This window comes from Peromyscus eremicus, chromosome 3, assembly GCF_949786415.1.
Source record: "Peromyscus eremicus chromosome 3, PerEre_H2_v1, whole genome shotgun sequence".
Classification (NCBI taxonomy): domain Eukaryota; kingdom Metazoa; phylum Chordata; class Mammalia; order Rodentia; family Cricetidae; genus Peromyscus; species Peromyscus eremicus.
This window is the reverse complement of record NC_081418.1, coordinates 106,634,448-106,653,675: the sequence shown is the minus strand read 5'-3', so window position 1 is coordinate 106,653,675 and position 19,228 is coordinate 106,634,448. Positions and strand designations below refer to the sequence as shown.

The following is a 19,228-nucleotide window of genomic DNA, read 5'->3' as shown; positions in this document are numbered from 1 at the left end:
TGCAGCCAACGTGGGCCGCTCTCCGCCCGCCCGCGGGCCCCAGCGGAGGGGTGTGTGAGGGCGAGCAGCCGGGGCGGGGCCTGGGGCCGCGGGGCCGGACCGCGGCGCGGCTAGCCGCTGATTGTTCACCGCGCCGAGGCACGGTGCGCTCCGGACGCTCCAGGACCGTGAGGCGCGTGGGGTCCACGGCTCGCAGCCCAGAGCCCTCCGTTAAGATGCTCGCCCGCGCCGCGCGCAGAGGCCGAGCCTAAGCGTCCCTCAGTCCACAGGCGGCGGCCGGCGGCGGCTCTCCCGACGTGCGCCCGGGCTCGGAAGGCGACGCGCAGCGCCGCTCGAAGGACGAGCAGCGGCCGGCCGAGCACTCTCCGCGGGACTCCGTGGAGTTCGCCGCGCGCAGGGCTCGGCCCGGATGGGCGCCGGGGTGGCGTTCCCCGCAGGGCGCTGCGAAGCGGCCCGGGCAGAGCGTGCCGGCTGAGCGCCGCGGCCGCGGAGCCGACTGGGATCGGGCGTCCATGCTCGGGTGCGGAGCCTAGCGCCGAGCGCAACCCGCGCCCGCCCGCCCGTCCGTCTGCCCGCTCGTCCGCCCGCCCGCACCTCGCAGCGCTCGCGCCCCGGCTTCGCGGCGCGCTCCAGACAAGATGGCGCGGCCGGGTCCGGGAGTGCTCGGGGCCCCGCGCCTCGCGCCTCGCCTTCTGCTCTGGCTGCTGCTGCTGCTACTGCAAAGGCCGGAGTCGGCGGGCGCCCAGGCCGGCTCGCGGGAGCCCTGCGCGGCCGCCTGCACTTGCGCCGGGGACTCGCTGGACTGCAGTGGGCGCGGGTTGGCGACGCTGCCCCGGGACTTGCCCTCCTGGACGCGGAGCCTGTGAGTATCACCTTCGCTGCTCGCCCGGGCGCTGTCACTGGGACAGGGCTGCGGGTGTGCACAGCCGGGGAGGGTGCGGAGTGCACTCTGTGCGGCTGGGAGACTTGTGGGTGGCCTAGTGGAGGTCGCGCGTGGGGGCCCGGGACAGAGGACTGTGTGTCTCTGCGGTCTGAAGGTGAGCACGAGTATCTCAGGGGATTCCGGAGGAGAAGCCTGTCTTTGCAGTGCGTGTTCTCGTGCACCCGGGTTCAGGACACGAGTGTAGGGGTGACTGAGTGTGTGTGTGCTTCCTGGAGTCTGCAGGCCGGCGAGTGTGGGGTGTGGAGGCGAGCCACCGGATTCTGCCTTGAAGGTGAGTGAGTGTGCCGAGGAGTGCGAGGTGCGTGTGTGTGGGTGTCTGTGAGTGAAGAGTGGAGGTGAGCGGATTTGTGTGCATGCGAGACGGAGGATGGCAGAGTGTTGGAGTCTGTGTCGGGATCGGTTGGGTGTATGTTTCTTTTTTTCTCTCCACTAGCCCAGCTCTTTGCTGTCTGAGTTCCCTCAACTTACCCTCCAGTTGGTAATGAATGAAGGTGACTCTTATCTCCAATGTTCATTCTATTTACATTATTTATTAGTGTGTGTTGCTGTCTCCTGCTCACCAGAGATCATGGTGGCTTGACTTGGCATTGGCCAGGGCAAAAGGAATCCTGCCCTGGAGAACCCAGGAGTTGAAGATCTTTGAGAGTTCTTGGAGATCTCTCTGAGTACGGCTGTTGGCCCTTTTCCGCCTGGCTGGCATGTACAAGAACTGTGTTCCAGATCCTTTCCTGTCTGTTCCCTGGGGCCCCCTTGGGCTTGATGATCCCCAGCGGTGGGTCCCACCCTCGAGTTTCTCCTCCATAAATGGCACAAGTTAGTTGTGGAGTGGTGCTGCTTCAGGAGAGGTTGCCGGGGCCTGGCTGGTCCTCTCAGCCTGTTTCACTCCGCAGAGGAGCATTTCTGTGCTGTGGGGATTGGGGCCTACAGGGGTTAGTGGGAGACTTCTTACAGGGGGTTTGGCAGAAACAAAAAGACATTAGGTTTCTGTAAACACAGTGCAATAGAAAAGCTTTGTTAGACTTCTAAAAACTTAGACCTCAGTTATCAGTAATTAGCATCTCTAGAACTATTAGTACCTTCCAGAACAGGCCTAGCATGAGTAGTCTGCTTCTCACTTGAGCAGTTGAATGTCTTTCCTAGGACATAGAAGAGGTACAGCAGTAACTTCAGTCATGACATTTGTTGTTTTTAAAAAGAGAAAATCGACGACACAGCTTTTAACCCACCCCTCCGGACCTGAGCATTAGACTGCCGTGAAGGGGAGAAGTTAGTCCCTTTTTAACAAGAAGACCCTGTGTTTTCTCAAAGAGAGGCATAGGTCTTTACCTGGATCCCTTGAGCAGCCTGCTGCGTGAGTCCTGAAGCTGGCTGAGACAGACCCTTTAGCTGTCGTGGCTCCCGTTAGGCTTTTTCTCCAGGATTTGCTTCCTCTCTGGAATTTACTAATGAAAATGCATGGTTCTTGAGTGGGGGTGAACACGGTGGCGTTGTCACTTACTGGGAGATGAACACACTGTTGCTCTTCGCTAGGATTTTATGTATTAACAGTTGAGGCAGTCTGGGGCTGTGGTTTTTCTTTGCATGCTTAAGGTAGTTTTCTTTTTTTAAATTAAATAATAGAACCTTGTGGGTAGAATGAGTATAACTTCTTAAGTGTCCACCTGTCGGAAGAGTGACTTGCAAAGCCATGTGTCTGTCGGAGGCATAGTAAGGAAGGCTCTCAGTTTCCGAGCCACAACTTCCTGGAGAGGACAGAGTGTTCTTATTTGCACTTTCCTAGGTCACGAGACCCACCTTGCCTTGCCCTGTTTTGGAGCAGAACTTACTAGTCATTTTTAGGCTTTCGGTTGCCTCCAAGTGACAATTCACACAGCGTAAATACCTTTAAAATTGCAGTCTCTTTTACTCACACAATAAATACCAGACTAGGTATTTTGAGCCTCGGGAGATTTGACTCTGCTGAGGATGGCTTTAGTGGATTAGATTGAAGATTCAAGCAGTGTGGTTTCTGGGTTTAGTATGTGGTGATACAGTGCGCACACACACAAAAGGGTGTCTTTTGAAAAATACTTATTATGAAGGTTTTTTATTTCTGCTTAAAAATGAAATCAAGTATGAATTATCTTCAGATTTCTCATATTGAGGGTTGACCCTAAGGTCTGGAGCATGGTAGGCAAGCATGCTCTCTCCAACTGTATCTCTAATACTAGCACTTTCATTTTAAACCATTGCTTTTATTCTGGGATCTCCATAAAGATATTCGTACTCTGGGCCGTGATCTGGTAAGACAGAAGTGGAGAAAGTCTCCATCTATAACATAATAAAGCATCTTGTATTTTCCCTGACTTTACACCTTCTAAGGCCATTGTGTCTGCAGTTGCTTTGAGCTAGCTCACACACCTCCTGTGAAGTAGGTGACTGCAGCCTGCTCAGTGTCCGGCTGTGGGTTTGAGATCGCAAGGGCCCTGTGGCTTCACGGGACTCCTCCCACTCTTGCAAACAGTACGTCTACTTCTGGAGTTGCTCTTAGGCCAAGAACAGAGAAATGAAAACTTTTTCATAGTAAATAGAAATGCAGTGCGAGTGAGTACAGGTTGGTGTTTATGGAGGGAGGTGGATTCCTTTCCAGGGCCGTGGATGACTTAGGAGTGCTGGAGCATAACTGAGACTCCTAGCTCACGGCATAGGTGAGATTGGCATGCTCCAATCAGAACATTCATACATAGCACCAGACCCTGCCAAGCCTTGCTCCAACTCCCAGAACCTTAGAAGAGGCTGACTTCTTAGAACTTACGTGTTTGCTTTCCTTCAAACTATTTTTGAGAGCATGATTTCAGAAACTGTTGAAGAGGTATTAAAGAGGATTTGCTTTAGAATCTTTCTTACCTGTCTAAATTTGAGCAGAGAGTTTAGTTACCACATACTGTTGGCTTTAACGTCCTGAGAGGTAACTGAAGGCCTATTGGGAATGGGGGGGGGGGGTAGGCAGGCAGGCCTAGGAGGGCAGTCCTTGGATTCTTGTTCTGTGGAGGGAAGTTAACAGGGATTCAAAGCAAGGACATTTAGGAAAGGACACCAGATGTGGTCGTCTTGAGTGCCGGTAGTAAGAGTTTATTGATTTGTTTCTCTCGTATTGGGAGTTTGCAGTAAGTATTAAGTTGGGTGGCTCAAATCTAGCTTTGCTGGTTTGAGCACGTAAGTGGCGGTTATGATTACATTAGACAATATACATACAATCTGTGCTGTCACTGTATAGTTGGAAAGCAAGGAGAACCTCTGCCTTTCAGATTCTGTAGCTGTGCTTCAAGGGCCAAATGTGCAAGGTGTTGTGAATTAAAATTCTGGAAATTACTTTCCATCTTATTTATGCAAATTAGATGGCCACATCCTTTGAGGATCCAAACTGGGGTGTGTGTATGTAGATATGTATGTTTAATGAAGTGCCCAGCTGGCCTATAACCTCTCCTTACCGTTTCTTTTATTTTTATTTTAATTTTTTTTGGTCTAATATCACTTTAAGAGTTCGGCAAACCTTGAACTTGTTTCGATTTGGGGTTGGAGGTTGCTTGGAATAGAGGTGGATTTATTTATTTTGTGGTGCTATGGATCCGAACTCACTGCCTGGGGCATGCTAACAGCAGTGCTTTCCCACCGAGGAGCTCTCCCATCCAGCCCTATGGATCTGGAGGGTACTTGCACCTTTCAAAGTCTTCTCTGTTGTGAGCTCATGTGGAAAAAGATCTGTAAGGCTGGAACCGAACCCAGGGCTCTGCATACTCTAAGCAAGCATTCTACCAACTGAGCCACATCCTCATCACATTGTTCCCCACTCAAGGCACTATTTTAAGAATCAGTGTGCTCATCTCTTTCTATAATTACATATGGTTACTAGATTTCACAAACTTTGGACTTCTGAGTGTATTATAGGCAGTACTTCTTGGCAACATCTTGAGAAGGCTTGGGGACAGTGAAGTATGCTGTGATAAGAGCTTCTTTCTGTCAGATGTCCCTGTGTTCCTGCTCTCCAGCCTCCTCCCTCTTGGGTTAGTTACGTCACCTGGGTTCCCTGGGCTGCTTCTCTGACTAGTTGGGTCGCCCTCTGGCTGACCTTTCTTACTGTCAGGCTCCGTGCTCACAATGAAAGAGTCTCTTCCCTTCGCTGCAGAAGTGTCTCTGGGGTGCGGAGCCTTTTCAGCATACTCCCAGGGTGGATAGAAGTGTCCCAGAGCCCGCTAGGGGCTAGTGTGACTTAACACACCTAGCTCTGGAATATGCACTTGCTGTTGCCTGGAGAGAGTCTGTGAGATAGGAGAGCCGGCTGGTGGCTGTTCAGAGTGGCCTGTGGCTGTTTTAAAAGTGGAGATGGAGAGGAGGGGCTCAGGGAGTTGAAAGTGGCTGTAAGCAGTAAGAATGGCGGCGGCGGTGGTGACTGCTGTTGTCTGTGTCCTCCTCTTTTTCCTCATTTGTTTCAGACAGAAAAGGGATTCTCCTTTGCCCCATAGGTTGGAAGACTGAGTTTTGTGGGCAAGCCTAATTTTCAACCTCATTTTCGAATGAGACTGGTGACATTTGCTCACTGGGGACCTTCCCCGCTCCTCAGCAACTGCAGTTTGAAACCCCGGGAGTCTTTTAGAAGTGAACAGGACTTTGGGCTGTGTTAATATTCAGAGTTGTTTACAGTGGATGCTCTTTCAAAGGCTGAATGCTTTGTCTTGAGACAGGAGGGAGAAAGGGGTGGAGGGAAAAATCCCAGGCAGAGGAGGGGAAATACGAAAAAAATGTCAAGTGTTGTCTGGCCTGTGGGAGGTTTAGGGACCATTAGTAATATGTTTTTACAGTTTAGGGGGGTATTGAACCAATGGGGTTCACTAGGGATGGACCCTATTACTTCCGTTCTTTCTCTGTGCTGGTAACTAGCTGGTTATCTTCTGCTGTTGTGTCTAGTAAAACCACAGATTTGTTTTTATGGACCTTGAAGACCAGAGGTTAAACTTGGTACAGTGAAAATTGCATTCATTTATTGATTTGGCCCAAATAGTTTTATGTAGCGACAGAGATTAGGAGAGTAGTTCAGTTTGACCAGTTAATTGGTCACATACGTAACTGGTGCTAACATGGCCTCTGTTACTAAGCAAAATGAGTAGGTCAACAGAGAACGCAGAATGTAATGAAGATTTCAGTTTTTCATCAGTTAAACTGCAGATTGCCGATTTGTGCCCAGGCGTCCTTTGGTGGGTGTCCTTTTCCTTACCCCATCTTACCCCATAGATGCCTTATGCATCTATGCTGTCATGTTTTGTGTAATTTAGTGCTTCATTGGGGGTTTAAAAAGATTGATTTTCATTATTTTTAATTATGTGCATGCCTGAGGGTCTGTGTGGGGGTATATACCCTTGAATGCGGGTGCCCTTAGGTGCCAAAGGTTTTGGATTCTCCTAGAGCTGGAGTTATAGACAGTGGCCAGCTGCCTGACCTGGGTGCTAGGAACTGAACGCAGGTCTTCCGACAGAGTAGAAAGTGTGCTTAAGTGATCAGCTTTCTCTGGCCTTTATCATTTGCTTTTTGTTTTTTGGTTTGTTTGTTTGTTTGAGACGGGGTTTCTTTGTGTCGCTCTGGCTGTCCTGGAACTCTCTCTGTAGACCTAGACCAGGCTGGCTTCGAACTCACAGAGACCCACCTGCCTCTGCCTCCCAAGTGCTGGGATTAAAGGCGTGCGCCACCACTGCCTGTCTATCATCATCTGTTTTTTGACCCAGGCACATTATGCATAGACATTTAAAACAGAGTTATACAATCTGCTAATAAAGGTTGTTCGAAATTTTCAGCAGTGGTTCCTTCCTTTCCCTGGGTCTTACACTCTTTGTTTTCCTGCCTTGAGTTCTTTGATTCCTCTCTAAACGGGCGTTGGAGACTTGTACCCTGGTTTCTGGTGTGTGATGGGTGGGAATGATGTGGACGGAACTTCCTTTACTTTTACTCTGCTATCTATGTTGGTGCCATTCACCTTGCAGGGGTAGGGGCACCCAGCGCCACCCCCTTCAGTTTGAAGTAGTGATGGAAAGATTGAAAGTTATTTTTAGGGTCCATTTCTGGTGTCTCCCCTCTCCAGCCCCTGGCCCGTTTCTAACCAAGGGGATCATAGTATCCTATCTTGTAGCTGCTGTGAGGACTGTTAAACTGTGCGTGTGTGCCGTTTGCTTCCTCTGTGCTCCATCAGTTCAAGATGGAGGTGGCAGTACGTCCGTCTGTTCTCATGACCAGGTCCCTCCAAGTTGCATTTCCCAGTGACAAAGGCTTTCCTGGGGAAAGTTTACCTTTCTGATAGGAAGGGATCTTTTGGCGTGGGAGTATAGCGTGACTCACAAGCCAGGCATCATTCTCCAGCAACAGTTTTGGTAGTACATGAAAACGGCAACAGGTAGACTCCCTGTGTGCCTTGGGAATCTCAGATGAATGGGCAGGAAGCTGTACACAGTTGCAGTAAATTATACAATTAGCAAAAATTGTTGGGGTAGTTTAAAATCTATTCCAGTTGTATAAATACTGCCTGTTTAGCATTATTCTTTAGGGAGGGTGGGTGGGGAAAAAAGCAAGAAAGTGAGAAGTCCTTAAACCAATCGTTTTATCCCCTTGTTTCTCAGGGTTTCCTTGAAATTGAGCCCTACCCAAATGCAGGTAGCTCAGTAGCTTGGAAGAATGCAGGTGCGCTCTTCCAAAAGAGATTAGGTTACAGTCTTTAGGGCCCGCTGAGCCTCATTACATACCCAGCTCCTTTTGGAAAGACTTGAAGGAGAGGAGGTGGGAAGGGAGATAGTTATTGGCTGAAGACAGATAACAAGTTGCATTTGCTTGGGTCTGTTTGCTATGGTACGGTAACTTGTCGGGGGCACCGACAGCGAACACAGGGCCATCTGAGGAACCTGGCAAGGATGCACCTTGAAAAGCCGTTTGCTATTGCTCCTGGTGCACCTGTCCGTGAGTCTTTCCCCCTTGTGAATGGCCATGATTCACAGCCTTGCCCACATGAACGGCTGCAATTGTTTGCACCCTTATTACTATTTAATCTAACCTAACCGGTAAGGCCCATTGTGCTAACAACCAATCCGTTCATCTCCGTGAGGCTGGATTCATCGATGCTTCCTTGTGAACCAGGATGCCGGTTCCAATCACCGCTCCTTGAGTTTATTTTGGCGAAAGACAAGAAAGGGTGGTTTGTCTTTAAAAGTCTTTGTGATGCATAGGTCTCTCACCTTTTATGATCAGCAGGAATTGGAAATGAATGAGTACCATTTCTCTCACAAGCAGCCCCCTCCCATTATTTTAAAAGCTGGTTTAAAAACAAAGCAAACCCCCTTAAAATTCGCCTTCTGTGGCTTCTTTGTGCAGCAGGGAAGAGTTGCTCCCTCCTGCCTGTCCTTTGACCTTTCTACTAATTTATAATTTGTTGTTCAAACCATTCACTGCTCATCTCAGCAGAGCACACATTGCACTGTTGAATTCTTTGTTCTGGATTACCTGCTTGATGATGGCCGTTTGGGGACCCTTAGGACTGAGCGCCTGAACTGGGACATAGAGCACCTAGGTAGCTCCAGGTCCTGTGGTTCCAGTGCCCTGCCTTTGAAAGCCTTTGCATCTGAAGCATTTGCACTGTGGGTTGGATAACAAGAAAGGGCAGTGAAAACTGTCAGCTGACTGGGACAAGCCTGTTGCCAAGAGAACTTTTATTCTTAGGAGACGATTAGAAAGATTGGCCTTCAAACCACTTTGGAGTTAAGGAAATGTTTGCCTTGAACTAGATGCTTTAAATAAACTCACTCTGTCAATGTAGGGGGTTTTCTTCTTAACATTATTTTATGAAGAGAGACAAGTGGACAGTTTATTAATAATGTCATGAATTCTGGGACTGTCAGCTTCAATAATTACCATCTCGTGGTCTGTCTCATAGGCTCTATACCCCAAATATTCTCTCCCTTTCTACAGTTTTTTTTTTTAAAGAAGTAAATCCAAAGCGTGCGATTTCATCTGTAAATGTGTAGGATTTTCATTTAACAGCTTTTGGGGGACATATCATTCACATGACTACTATTCACTAAAAGATGACTCTTAAGAAATGTGTAAATGAACAAGTTCTGAAAAAAAATTTATGTATTTACAGAATGTTTACTGAGCACATATTTCATGCACTGTGGTTTTTTTATGTTCTCAAATTACATGTTATTTGTTTTCCCTACCTTTGCTTTTGTGGGGAGTGTTTTAAAAGTTCTTATGTTCAAGCTCCTTGCCAGAATGTGCAATTCTTACGAGTTTTCTTCTTTTGCCATAGATCCCTTAATTGGGAGGTTTCTTCCAAGCTATTAATTGTAGATTGGAATCTATTAGTGAGCAAATATGATTACAATGGGTCATTTAAAAGTGGTATTTCAGATATTATTATTATTAAATGTAGAGATAATTAGCCATTGGTTGTAGCTAAGTCTTGAATCTGAATTGAGTTAACTCTTGTTTACTTTGCAGGGCCTGACCCTCCAGCTGTGTCTACTTGAGTCTGCTTTAAATAGAGTTAGAAGCGCCCTATAAGAAAATCCCCCAAAGCTCAGAGCCAGCTTCCTGGAACCCATTGGGTTCCTTTTTAGCTTCACACAGATTAGAAAAATGCTCCCTCCTCCTGGCTACTGAGTGGTTTGTGTTAGAGAAGTCCATGGCTCTGTTTCTCTATTGTCTCTTTGTGGGTTGGAGGAATTCCTTTAAAATAAATCGATGATATTCATATTCTGTCTGTGAAAATCTAATTTTAGGTAAATTATAGAGCGTTTAGTGGTTTAAAAACCCATCCAGCATGTCATTTTAAGTTCACAGATCTGTTGAACATAATTAAACTGCTGTCATATTTGATTAGAATGCCATTTACAGGGGATTCTCTCTGTCTAAAAACACACTGAAGAGTTTAAGAGCAACTTATAGGCAGACGAACCAAGTGTGAGGGTCTGATTGTGAGCTTAAGTTCTGTTTTTCAAATTGGGAGAACTCTCTCTCGTCTACTTTCTGATGTGGTATCTTGGTTCAGCCTCGCGCTCATGTAACTGATTTTCATTTTATTTTTTACTAAAATAATTTCGTGTGTGTCTGTGACTTCCTTTCTCCACCTGGGACAGTGTGAGTTTCTGGCACATGAGTGCCTAGTGTTTGCAAAACTTTATAAACAGCCAGAAGAGCTCGTAGCTTCCAGGAAGTGGGTTGTTGATGCAACCAAGTGATGGATGCTGAAGCCACTACTCAAGGGGGGAGGGGGGATTGTCCCCTCCTCTGCAGGAGAAGAGAGCCAGAAACAAGTATTTTCTGGCTACCAGGACTGTCTCACTTCCAATTCAGTGTTTTCTCAGATCCAATGTCTACGTCTTGTTCACAAGTAATTTTTCCTTGTGGAAGAGGCTGTGCCTTGCCCAAGAGAAAAATTAGGAATTCTGATAGGATTTTTATTTTATTTTTGAAGTGGTTTATTGTCTATGTGTTTCTTGTGTATTCATGTGTTTGTATGCTGTGTGTGTGTGTGCGTGCATGTGCACGCGCGCGCACATGTGTGTGTGCATGTGCGTGTGCCGCGCGCGCGCTGGCGTCCAGAAGAGTGAGTCAGATACCTTGGAACTGGTGTCGCAGGTGATTTCGAGTCGCCCATCATGGGCACTGGGATTCCAAGTCCGGTCCTCATGACTGAGCAGCAGTGCTCTAAACCACTGAGCCATCTCTCCAGTCCCTGAGAGGATTTTTAGATTCTTTCACAAGTCTGTTTGAAATAATATTTAGGAACGGTTTAATTATGTTCAGTTCTGGACAGCCCCCAAATAAAAGCTGTTTCACCTCAAGTATTAATGACTTGGAGTCTGTAGAACTTGGTTTCATGTTCTTAAATTTTCTTGCCTTTTGTTTTGTTTGTTTGACAAGGTCTCTCCACTGTGTAACCCAGGCTGGTCTTGAATTCACAGCAGTCCTCATGCCTCAGTCTCCTGAGTGCTATGGTCACAAGCATGCCACCACCCACCACGGCTGGCTCTTTCCTTGCTTAAACAAACAAAAACAGTAAGCAAAGAAACAATGAAGCTCTTGAAAAGGTGAAGATACAAATTTTCAGCTTCCATAGCTGTCTTTGGGCCCGAGGGGAACAAACAGGAGGCAAGGCTGAGTCCCCCTTCTCAGAAACGCTGGGTACTTAGTGCATCTTTCTGGAGGAGAGGGGCCCAGAGCTTAGACACTTCTTAAAGAAGTTCTGGACTCAACAGGGAGGAACAACTATTGACTGAAAAGAAGAAGGGAATTTTTCTCAAGCTGTGGAGAATAAGAATGTGGTAGAATGGAGACTAGCTTGTGGCTGAGTCTCAGGAGACCTGGGGGTTTTGTCCTGGCTGTGCTATTGACTGGTAGTGTGACCTTGGGCTGGTCCCCTCCTTTCCTGTCTGTGAAGGATGTAAGACCTCATTTTCAGATTCTAGCTAGTGGAGGCAAAGGGGGAGTGAACTTCCTCATTGGATTTGCTGGTGAGTCAATGGGTCTGTGTATAGGATGCTCACTTGAAAGTACTCCGTGGGATCTGCAGATGGGTACCCAGAACAGCCAAAGGAGGGTGGAGCGTCAGGGGAGGGGCCCAGCGAGGGACGCTTTGGTGGGCCTCTGTTATGGCTAAGGAGAAGCAAATGTGCATCTGAGAGCGCAGGTGACCCTTTCCTAGTCTGAAAGTTGAAAATGCTTCAGAATCGGACAGTTTCTGAGAGCTGACATGACACCACAAGTGGAAAATTCCATCCTGGGAACTTCATTTTTCATGTACAAAAGTATTAAAATTAGTGTAGAAAATTGCCTTGAGGCTATGTGTGTAAGGTGTATATGAGTCATAAATGAATTCATGTTTAGACTTGGGTACCATCCTTATATAAATAATCCAGAAATTAAAAAAAAAAAAGAATCAGAGATCTGGAAAACTGTGGCCCCAGACATTCTGGTTAAAGGATTCTTAGCTTCCCTTTCCCCCTCCTGGGCCAAAGAAAACTATGGAAGCTGCAAACTTTGACTTAGCTTTTTAGGAACATAGGTTTAGAGAAAAGGCAAACAGGTATGGAATCATTTTGGTAGGGTTTTTTTAGGGTTGCTGCTAGCCCTCAGTGAGTAGTAGGATCAGTGAAGTTGTCCCTAAGCCTGGCAGTCCTTCAGCTCTGTGGGCCCAGTGTACAGACTCAGTAGCAACAGCTGCAGGGAAGGACACACCCACAGCTCTGTCCTTTGGAGCAAGCTTGCCTGTGGTTCTGTGCAGGGACTGGGCCGGTTTCTGAGTAACTTTAAGCCATTTTCCCAAGGAGCCGTCCAGTGTGGAAACTCAACGGCCTAACATTTGTATCGGTCAGTGATGTCTTTCTTCCATTTTTGAAGTCTTTCTCTTCTTTTAAAACATTATTTTATTGAATGTATTGTTGTTGTTCAGTGGACACCAAATTTCCCCATCTGTGGGGTTCCTTTTGATCTAACACTGTTTTTAGAAAATCTTGATTCCCGCCAAATAAGAGTGGTTCCTAAGAGATTATACTTATCATGCAGAACCTAGTAGCTTTTGTTTTCTGTGTTCTGTATTTTTAAGTTATTTGTGTGGGGGTGGGGGTGGGGATGGGGGAGTCTGGAGGCCAGTGTTGGGTGTCTTACTGCTTGCTCCCCACCTTATTTTGAAGTGGTATGTCACTGGAACTGAAGCTCACCCTTTTGGCTAGCTTGTGCTGCTGAAGGCTTCAGAAACTGTTGCTACCGTTCCCCTGGTGCTGAGGTTACAGGCACGTGATTCCTCCTCCATCTGATTACATGGGTGGTGGGGATCTGAACTCAGGTCCTTGGGTTTGCACAGCATGCCTTTTACCAACTAAACTATTCCCCAGCCTACCCGTTTTCTGTGTTCTTCATAGCCACCCTCCTTCTCGTGGAATTTGTTGTCTTCACTGGAGATTCTCAGACTTTTCCTTTTATGCGTTCTTTATTGTGTACATTTTCATGAAATGAGGCCTTAGGATGCTTTTCTGTTTTTTTCTTTAGAGCATGCTCTTGGAAGTTAGAGCTTTGTTCAGGACTGCAAACCCGAATAATGGAGTGAAGTTAGAGGCGCCGTTAGTGGTGTTTGGAGCCTCCTAAGTTTAACAGGAATTAGAGACTACATCAGGACTGAATTGTCCAAAAAGCTACTTGAAAATTTTTTTGCCCGGCGTGATGGCGCACACCTTTAGTCTGTTTCAGCACTGTGGAGGCAGAGGCAGGTGGATCTCTGTGAGTGTGAGGCCAGCCTGGTCTACAGAGCAAATTCCAGGACAGCCAGGGCTGCGCAGAGAAACCTTGTCTCGGAAAACAACAACAACAAACAAATAATTTTTCATTAAGAGCTGAGGAGATGGCTTAATTATTAACGCACTGCCTTGCAGGCATGAGAACCCGAGTTCCATCCCCAGAATACATGTAGTAAAATCCAAGCTAGATGACTTGAAATTCTAGTGCTGGGAAGGTAGAGACCAGAGGATCCCTCGGGCTCACCAGGCAACCAGTTTAGTCTACTTAGTGAGTACCAGGCCAGTAAGAGAGTGTCTCCTGTCTCCAAAAGAAAAAGTCATGTGATACTTAATGACACATGAGGCTGTCCTCTGACCTCCACATGTATGTGTGCCCCCCACACAGATACGTACCTGTGCTGCCTTAAGCCTGAAGTCTCAGCCCTGGGAAAGTGGAGGCAGAAGATTAGGAGTTCAAGGCCAGATAACACCTGTTGTACTGTAGGCCGAAGTGGAGGCCAGTCTGGACCAGATTCGACCTTGTCAAAACAAACAAAAGACCAAAACAAAAACCACCACAACAAAAAACCAAATCCAAATGTAAGCCTTTTCTGTTGTGTTAAGATCAGTATAGGCAAAATGATTTCCCATCCTTCAGGAGCTTCATGCACAGTGTCATTTTCTGTTACTCCTGTGACCTTCCGTGAATTTACCCTTTAACCTTCTCCCGAAGGATTCTCAGTCTAATTAGGTCACTTTTCACCTCACTTCGTCCTGAAAGTCATAGGGACTGTTGAAGTTCATATCCCCCGGAATCACCAGACATGGTGTGTTGGTTACCTCTAGACTTTTCTCTTTTGGGGGTTGGTGCGTTCTTTCCGGGCAGGAAGGATCCCGTGGCTCCTTGCTCCTGCAGGGGCTTCAGGCTAGCTTCCAGGTGTGACTGTCTCAGGTCAGCCTGTGTAGAGGACTGAAGGGACGTGGTTCGGGGTTTAGTGGAGAGTGAGGCCCCCCTCGGGGGTGGAGGGTCTGGGTGGCCCTCATGAGCTGGTGAGGTAAAGGGGTAGCTGCAGCCTTCCTCAGACGCAGTGCTTTGTATCCTGAGTCAGACTTGTGATTTGTCTGCCTATATGTGAGAGAGAGAACCTTTGGAGAGAATCTCTGACACAAAACAGAAATTGTGGAGAGACCTTTTCCTCCTTCCTTATTTTCTACTTTCTGCTTGAGAACCAACCACTTCAAAGAATCAGATGTGTTGGTGCCGCAAGCTGAGCAGTTATTGTTGAAGAATTTGGAAATATAATTGAAAACAAACTGTTGGGCAGAGCAGATTGAAGCAAGTTCTAGCTTTGAGAGAGGAGGGAATTCCAAGTTCTTCCTCTATTTGGAGCTGATGTCTCAGAACACTTGTTCTGTAGATGAATCACCAGTGAACTCTACATCTGGGAGTTATATCTTGGGAAACGGCATTCTTTTTAAATGTGGAAGAGACATAAAAGCTTAAAGTTACAGTGCAGTTGGAAAATTGTAGTCAGAGCTTAAAAAAACTAGCATTGAGGTGAAAACAGCCACGAGATTGTGATACTTAAAATGGAATGTCCATATCAGGGAGCAGTACTACAGCCAACGTACTTATTGGACCTCTGTCCTTTGTTCTTGAGGCAGATAACATTTTAAGAAATGTCATAAAATCCAGCTCTTCAGAATCACTAGTGACTGCAAGTGTGACTTGGAGTCTGAGTGATCTAAGCCTTTGTTTTGAACTCCTTAAAAAAGTTGAGCTTCTGTTTGCCAGTGAAGGCCGGAGAACAGGTCCATGGCTTGGGGTCTGTGAGGAGAACATGCGCTCTCATCTTCTGTGAGCTCCTTCATGTCACAGGTTGTGGTTAAGGGGTGGGAGATGAAGCGGCCATGTGGTTTCTGTTAAGAGCGGCATCCCTGGAACCTGGCTACCTTCTGAGTGACTTTGGTTAATGTGCTTGGTTTCTCTCTGTCTTGGTTTCCTCCAGTAGAATGAGGATGACTAAAGTGCCCACCTTATTGAGCTAGTTTAAGGACAAAAAAAAAAAAAAGGCAGTGCCTACCACATGGTTGAAGTACTAACAGTTTATCTTCTTAGAGCAGGATACATGTGTTAACTAATTTGATCATCATCCTGTTGAAATACACCATGAATGTTTTATGCACCAGGTCCGGGGTTGGTAAAGGACTGGTCAGGCTCTAGCAGTTGCTGGAGGTAGAAGTCTAGTCTGCATGCACATGATCATAGTAGAAAGAATACTCTAAGACCAGTCCTGGCCCTTTTTGTTTTCCTTTCAAGTCTGACTTCCTTGAGGCCAGTCACTGACTCCTCTGCTTTTGAGTGGCTGGAGTACCCAGGACAGTTTTGGCATACAGTTGGTAGTCTATTAATGGTGTCTGAAATGTGATTTTGCAGCACAGGCTTCTTCCTGGGCTGGCTTGTGCTTTGCAGACTCTTTGGTGAGAAGGGTGGTAGCATGCACATATGCCTTGCCATCTGTTGTTTATTGTTTCTGTTAGGTTGTGGTTTGTGTTCCTGTTGCGTGTTTCTTTGGTTTCTGGAGCAACTGCGAATATTATATGCTTGGGGATCAAAAAAAGTAAACTATTTATAAACAGTAAAGTACCCTTGGGTTTGGAAAGTGTTTTTCTCAAATGCGTGTGTATTTGGTGGCTTTATTATAATCTCACTGATGTATCATTAGACAGTTTGCAGATTGAGGCTCATCTAAAAGATGGGCAGGTCGGCGTCCAGCCTTGTGTAACCAGCACACAAACAGCCTTGGTGATAAGGCCCTGGTGTTAACGCTGACCCGAGCGGTGTATTTTTAACTCAAGAACATATAAACAGTTTAGCCTGCTGATGGAGTTTATTCTTGCCTGAAATCCTTGGCATGCCTTGGTTTGGGTGTTCTGGGGATACATGTGGTCTTAGGAGAATGCTGTGACCACCAGTGACCCATGGCCCCCAACCCTTCATTTTAGAAAAAGGAATGCAGAGTTGGAAGGAATGAAGGGAGATGCTGGTTGTTGATTCCTCTGGTACATTTTACATTGAACTTTAAAAAGTACCTATTCTCTGGGTCGTGGAGACTTGAGGCAGGAGTAGAGAGCTGTTGACTCACATCTATTTTGTCCCTGCCTTCTCCCTACCCCTCTGGAGCTACAAGGGGTCTTTGCAGAGTCACAGATTAGAATAGACTGCCTGCTGCTGGCTGTCCACTCACTCTTGAGCGTCATAGTGCCTCCCTACCTGGTTCCATCTGCCCATGCTACCATGCCCAAGCCTTTTCTAGCTTCTGTACTGCCTGTTTGTCCTGTATGTCTGGAGGAAGGGTCTTTGGCTTGGAGGCTCCTGTCTGTCCTTCTTAAATGTTTCTTCCCCTGGAAACTGTTGTTTGCGTTCCCTTTATCTGGAAGACCCTGTCTTACTGCACATAGGCTTTTCAGTGTGTTCATTTGGTCCATATCTGGCACCCTAAGCTGCCTGACAGCGAAGACCAGCTTCCTTTCTAATGCTTCATTGTTTTCACAGAATCTAGCATGAAGTCTGGCGCACACAAAAATGCCCGGGCAGTACCAATGCAAATGTAGACAAGGGCATTGACATTTGTTCTTCCCACTCTGGCAGGGTCCTAGATAGCCTAGGCTGGCCTCAGATATGCTAAATAGTAGAGAATAACCTTGAACTTCAGATTCTGCTTCTGCCTCCCAAGTGCTGCCATTCCAGGTCGGTACCACCTCACCTGCTTTATTCAGGGATAGGGATTGATCCCGGGGCTTCATGCCCCTTAGACATTTAGCCGACTGATTGAGCCAGATTCTTTGTCTCTGCTTTTCTAAGTTCAATAGAGATAATCGGACAGAATTGCTCAACAGAATAGCTCAGACTTCCCAGGGCTCATGTATCTGTCCATTTCCTACTGACCTATTTGTCTGGTAGTCCCCTTGATCTTCTACCAAGTGCACGTGTTGAAAATTTAGAAGAACAGGAAGGTTTTGACACCTTGAAACCGGAATTTAAAAGCGGATGGACAGGCAGTGGAGGCACTGCATGGGACCTGTCTCTCACATGGGGTCCCTGGACTCCACTTCCTTGCTGGAGTCTTCCCCATGGCTGTCCTTGGCAGGTGGGCTAGACTGCACAGTTCTCTTCTGAGTTGTGCTTGGCCAGGGCACCCACGGCGTAGTTCCGAACTGTTGACACGGTCTCTCATCTGCTCTTTTGCCAGAGCTGCCTTGCCTGGTGGAGTCTGTTTTGGGGAGGGTTGCTTCTCACTTAGACTAAGGCTGTCTAGACACCCTTCCCCTTGTGGTTATTCTGCTCAGTTTATGCTGAGCCCTCGCCAGGCAGCTGGTTTTGGTTGCCTGAGCTCTTGGTTACTCTGCTAAGACCTCCCCTGACAGAAAGCATGACCAGGCCAAGGTCGTTTTTCTTCCTCTGCTCTTGGCAGAGGGAAGGGTTGCTCTCCTTGACGGGATCGAATACATACGCATTCAGGGCAGATTACTGTACCCTCAGGAGACAAAGCCAGCATGGCAACACAGATTTGTAGGGAACATGTACAACAGGAGTCTGGCCCCATGGACTTGTAAATCTGACCCTTCCTGTGTAGCCCTCAGGTGTGACACTTTAGCCCCTACTCCATCCTCAAATACACAGGTCCTCTCCTCATGGCAGAGGAGTCACTGCTGACCTGGCTCAAGGTGGGTCCTCACTGGGCACTTAGTTTTGCAGAGATGCTGCTAACGGAGGTCTTTGGGAAGCGGAGTCTGCCATGAGCTCAGCCTTGTGTGTTAGTTTTGATGATTAGAAGGTAGGTCTTGGACTGGGGTTCTGCAGGGAGGCTTTTGTACCTGCCTGAACTAGGTGGGGGAAGGTGCTTTGTGAGGAGGCTTTGTTCTGTTGGGCATCTCTTAATTTTTAATTTATATGGTAATAAATGTTAGTAATTATTAAATCAGAGGAAAACTGCAAAAGAAAGGATAATTGACCTCATTCAGTAATAAATATCATTTTGTTGTATAAATTTGCACTGATGTTTCAATTGAATACCTGCTTCAAATTATGGGTGTTTGTTTTGATATAATGATATGTTGTACAGTCCAGGGTGGCTTTGAACCCCACAACCTTCTGCCTCAGCCTCTAAAGTGCCGTGCTTGACTCTAACTATGGGTTTTGGGTTTACTTATTTATCTATTTATTTTGTTGTCTTTTTATTCTTTGATATTAAACTATAATTACATAGTTTTTCTTCTTCCCTTTTCTCCCTCCAATTCTTCCATACACTGTTCTCTTCCTTGCTCTCTCTCAAGTTCATGGCCTCTGTTTCTTTAAGTGAGTGTGTGTGTGTGTGTGTGTGTGTGTGTGTGTGTGTGTGTATGTGTGTGTATATTTTAAGTATATGAATACAACCTGCTTAGTCCATATACTGTTACTTGTACTTGTCTGTATGTAATTGCAGGGCTGGTCACTTGATATTGGACATCAACAATTTCAACTTAACACTTTAAAGACTCAGTATTATGAATATTTCTCTGTGGTTAAACTTTATAAATAGTATGGTTTGAGTCATAATAAAACCTTCCCTGATATTGAGCCTCTAGGCTTTTCAAAACCCTAACTGTTGCTGGTTATCCTTTTGCGCATAATAGTTTATATATTTCTTGGTTCCCTAGGCTGAGTTACCAAGAAGTCTAGGTTGCTCTTGATAGGAAAACTCTTAAGACTTGCTATGACTTCCCCCAAGAAAGCCGCTACCAACCCACAGGGGAAGCTCGTGCTTGCTTTTCTCACACTCTGACATTCTGTTACCATGTACCAGAGAATCACCTTACACTGTCTTCGTCGTCTTTCTTTGGATGGTAAGGCTGAAAACTTTTCACTGCTCACCACAGACCCTTCCTTTGAAAGTTTCCTTTTTATGTTCAGTCCAGTAGTTACCTTGGTGTCCTTAACTGTGGACTTGAGACTTGG

General features: G+C 46.7%; 1 protein-coding gene across 1 annotated transcript in view; it reads left to right on the top strand.

Annotated features, from left to right (window-relative positions):
• The first annotated feature begins 638 nt into the window (after nt 1-638).
• Nucleotides 639-19,228, top strand: part of Lrig1 (leucine rich repeats and immunoglobulin like domains 1) — a 102,776-nt gene continuing 84,186 nt past the window's right edge. The window contains exon 1 of the mRNA XM_059258252.1: nt 639-862. Within this exon, the coding sequence (XP_059114235.1) occupies nt 639-862 (224 nt within the window). The remainder of the gene's footprint in view (nt 863-19,228) is intronic.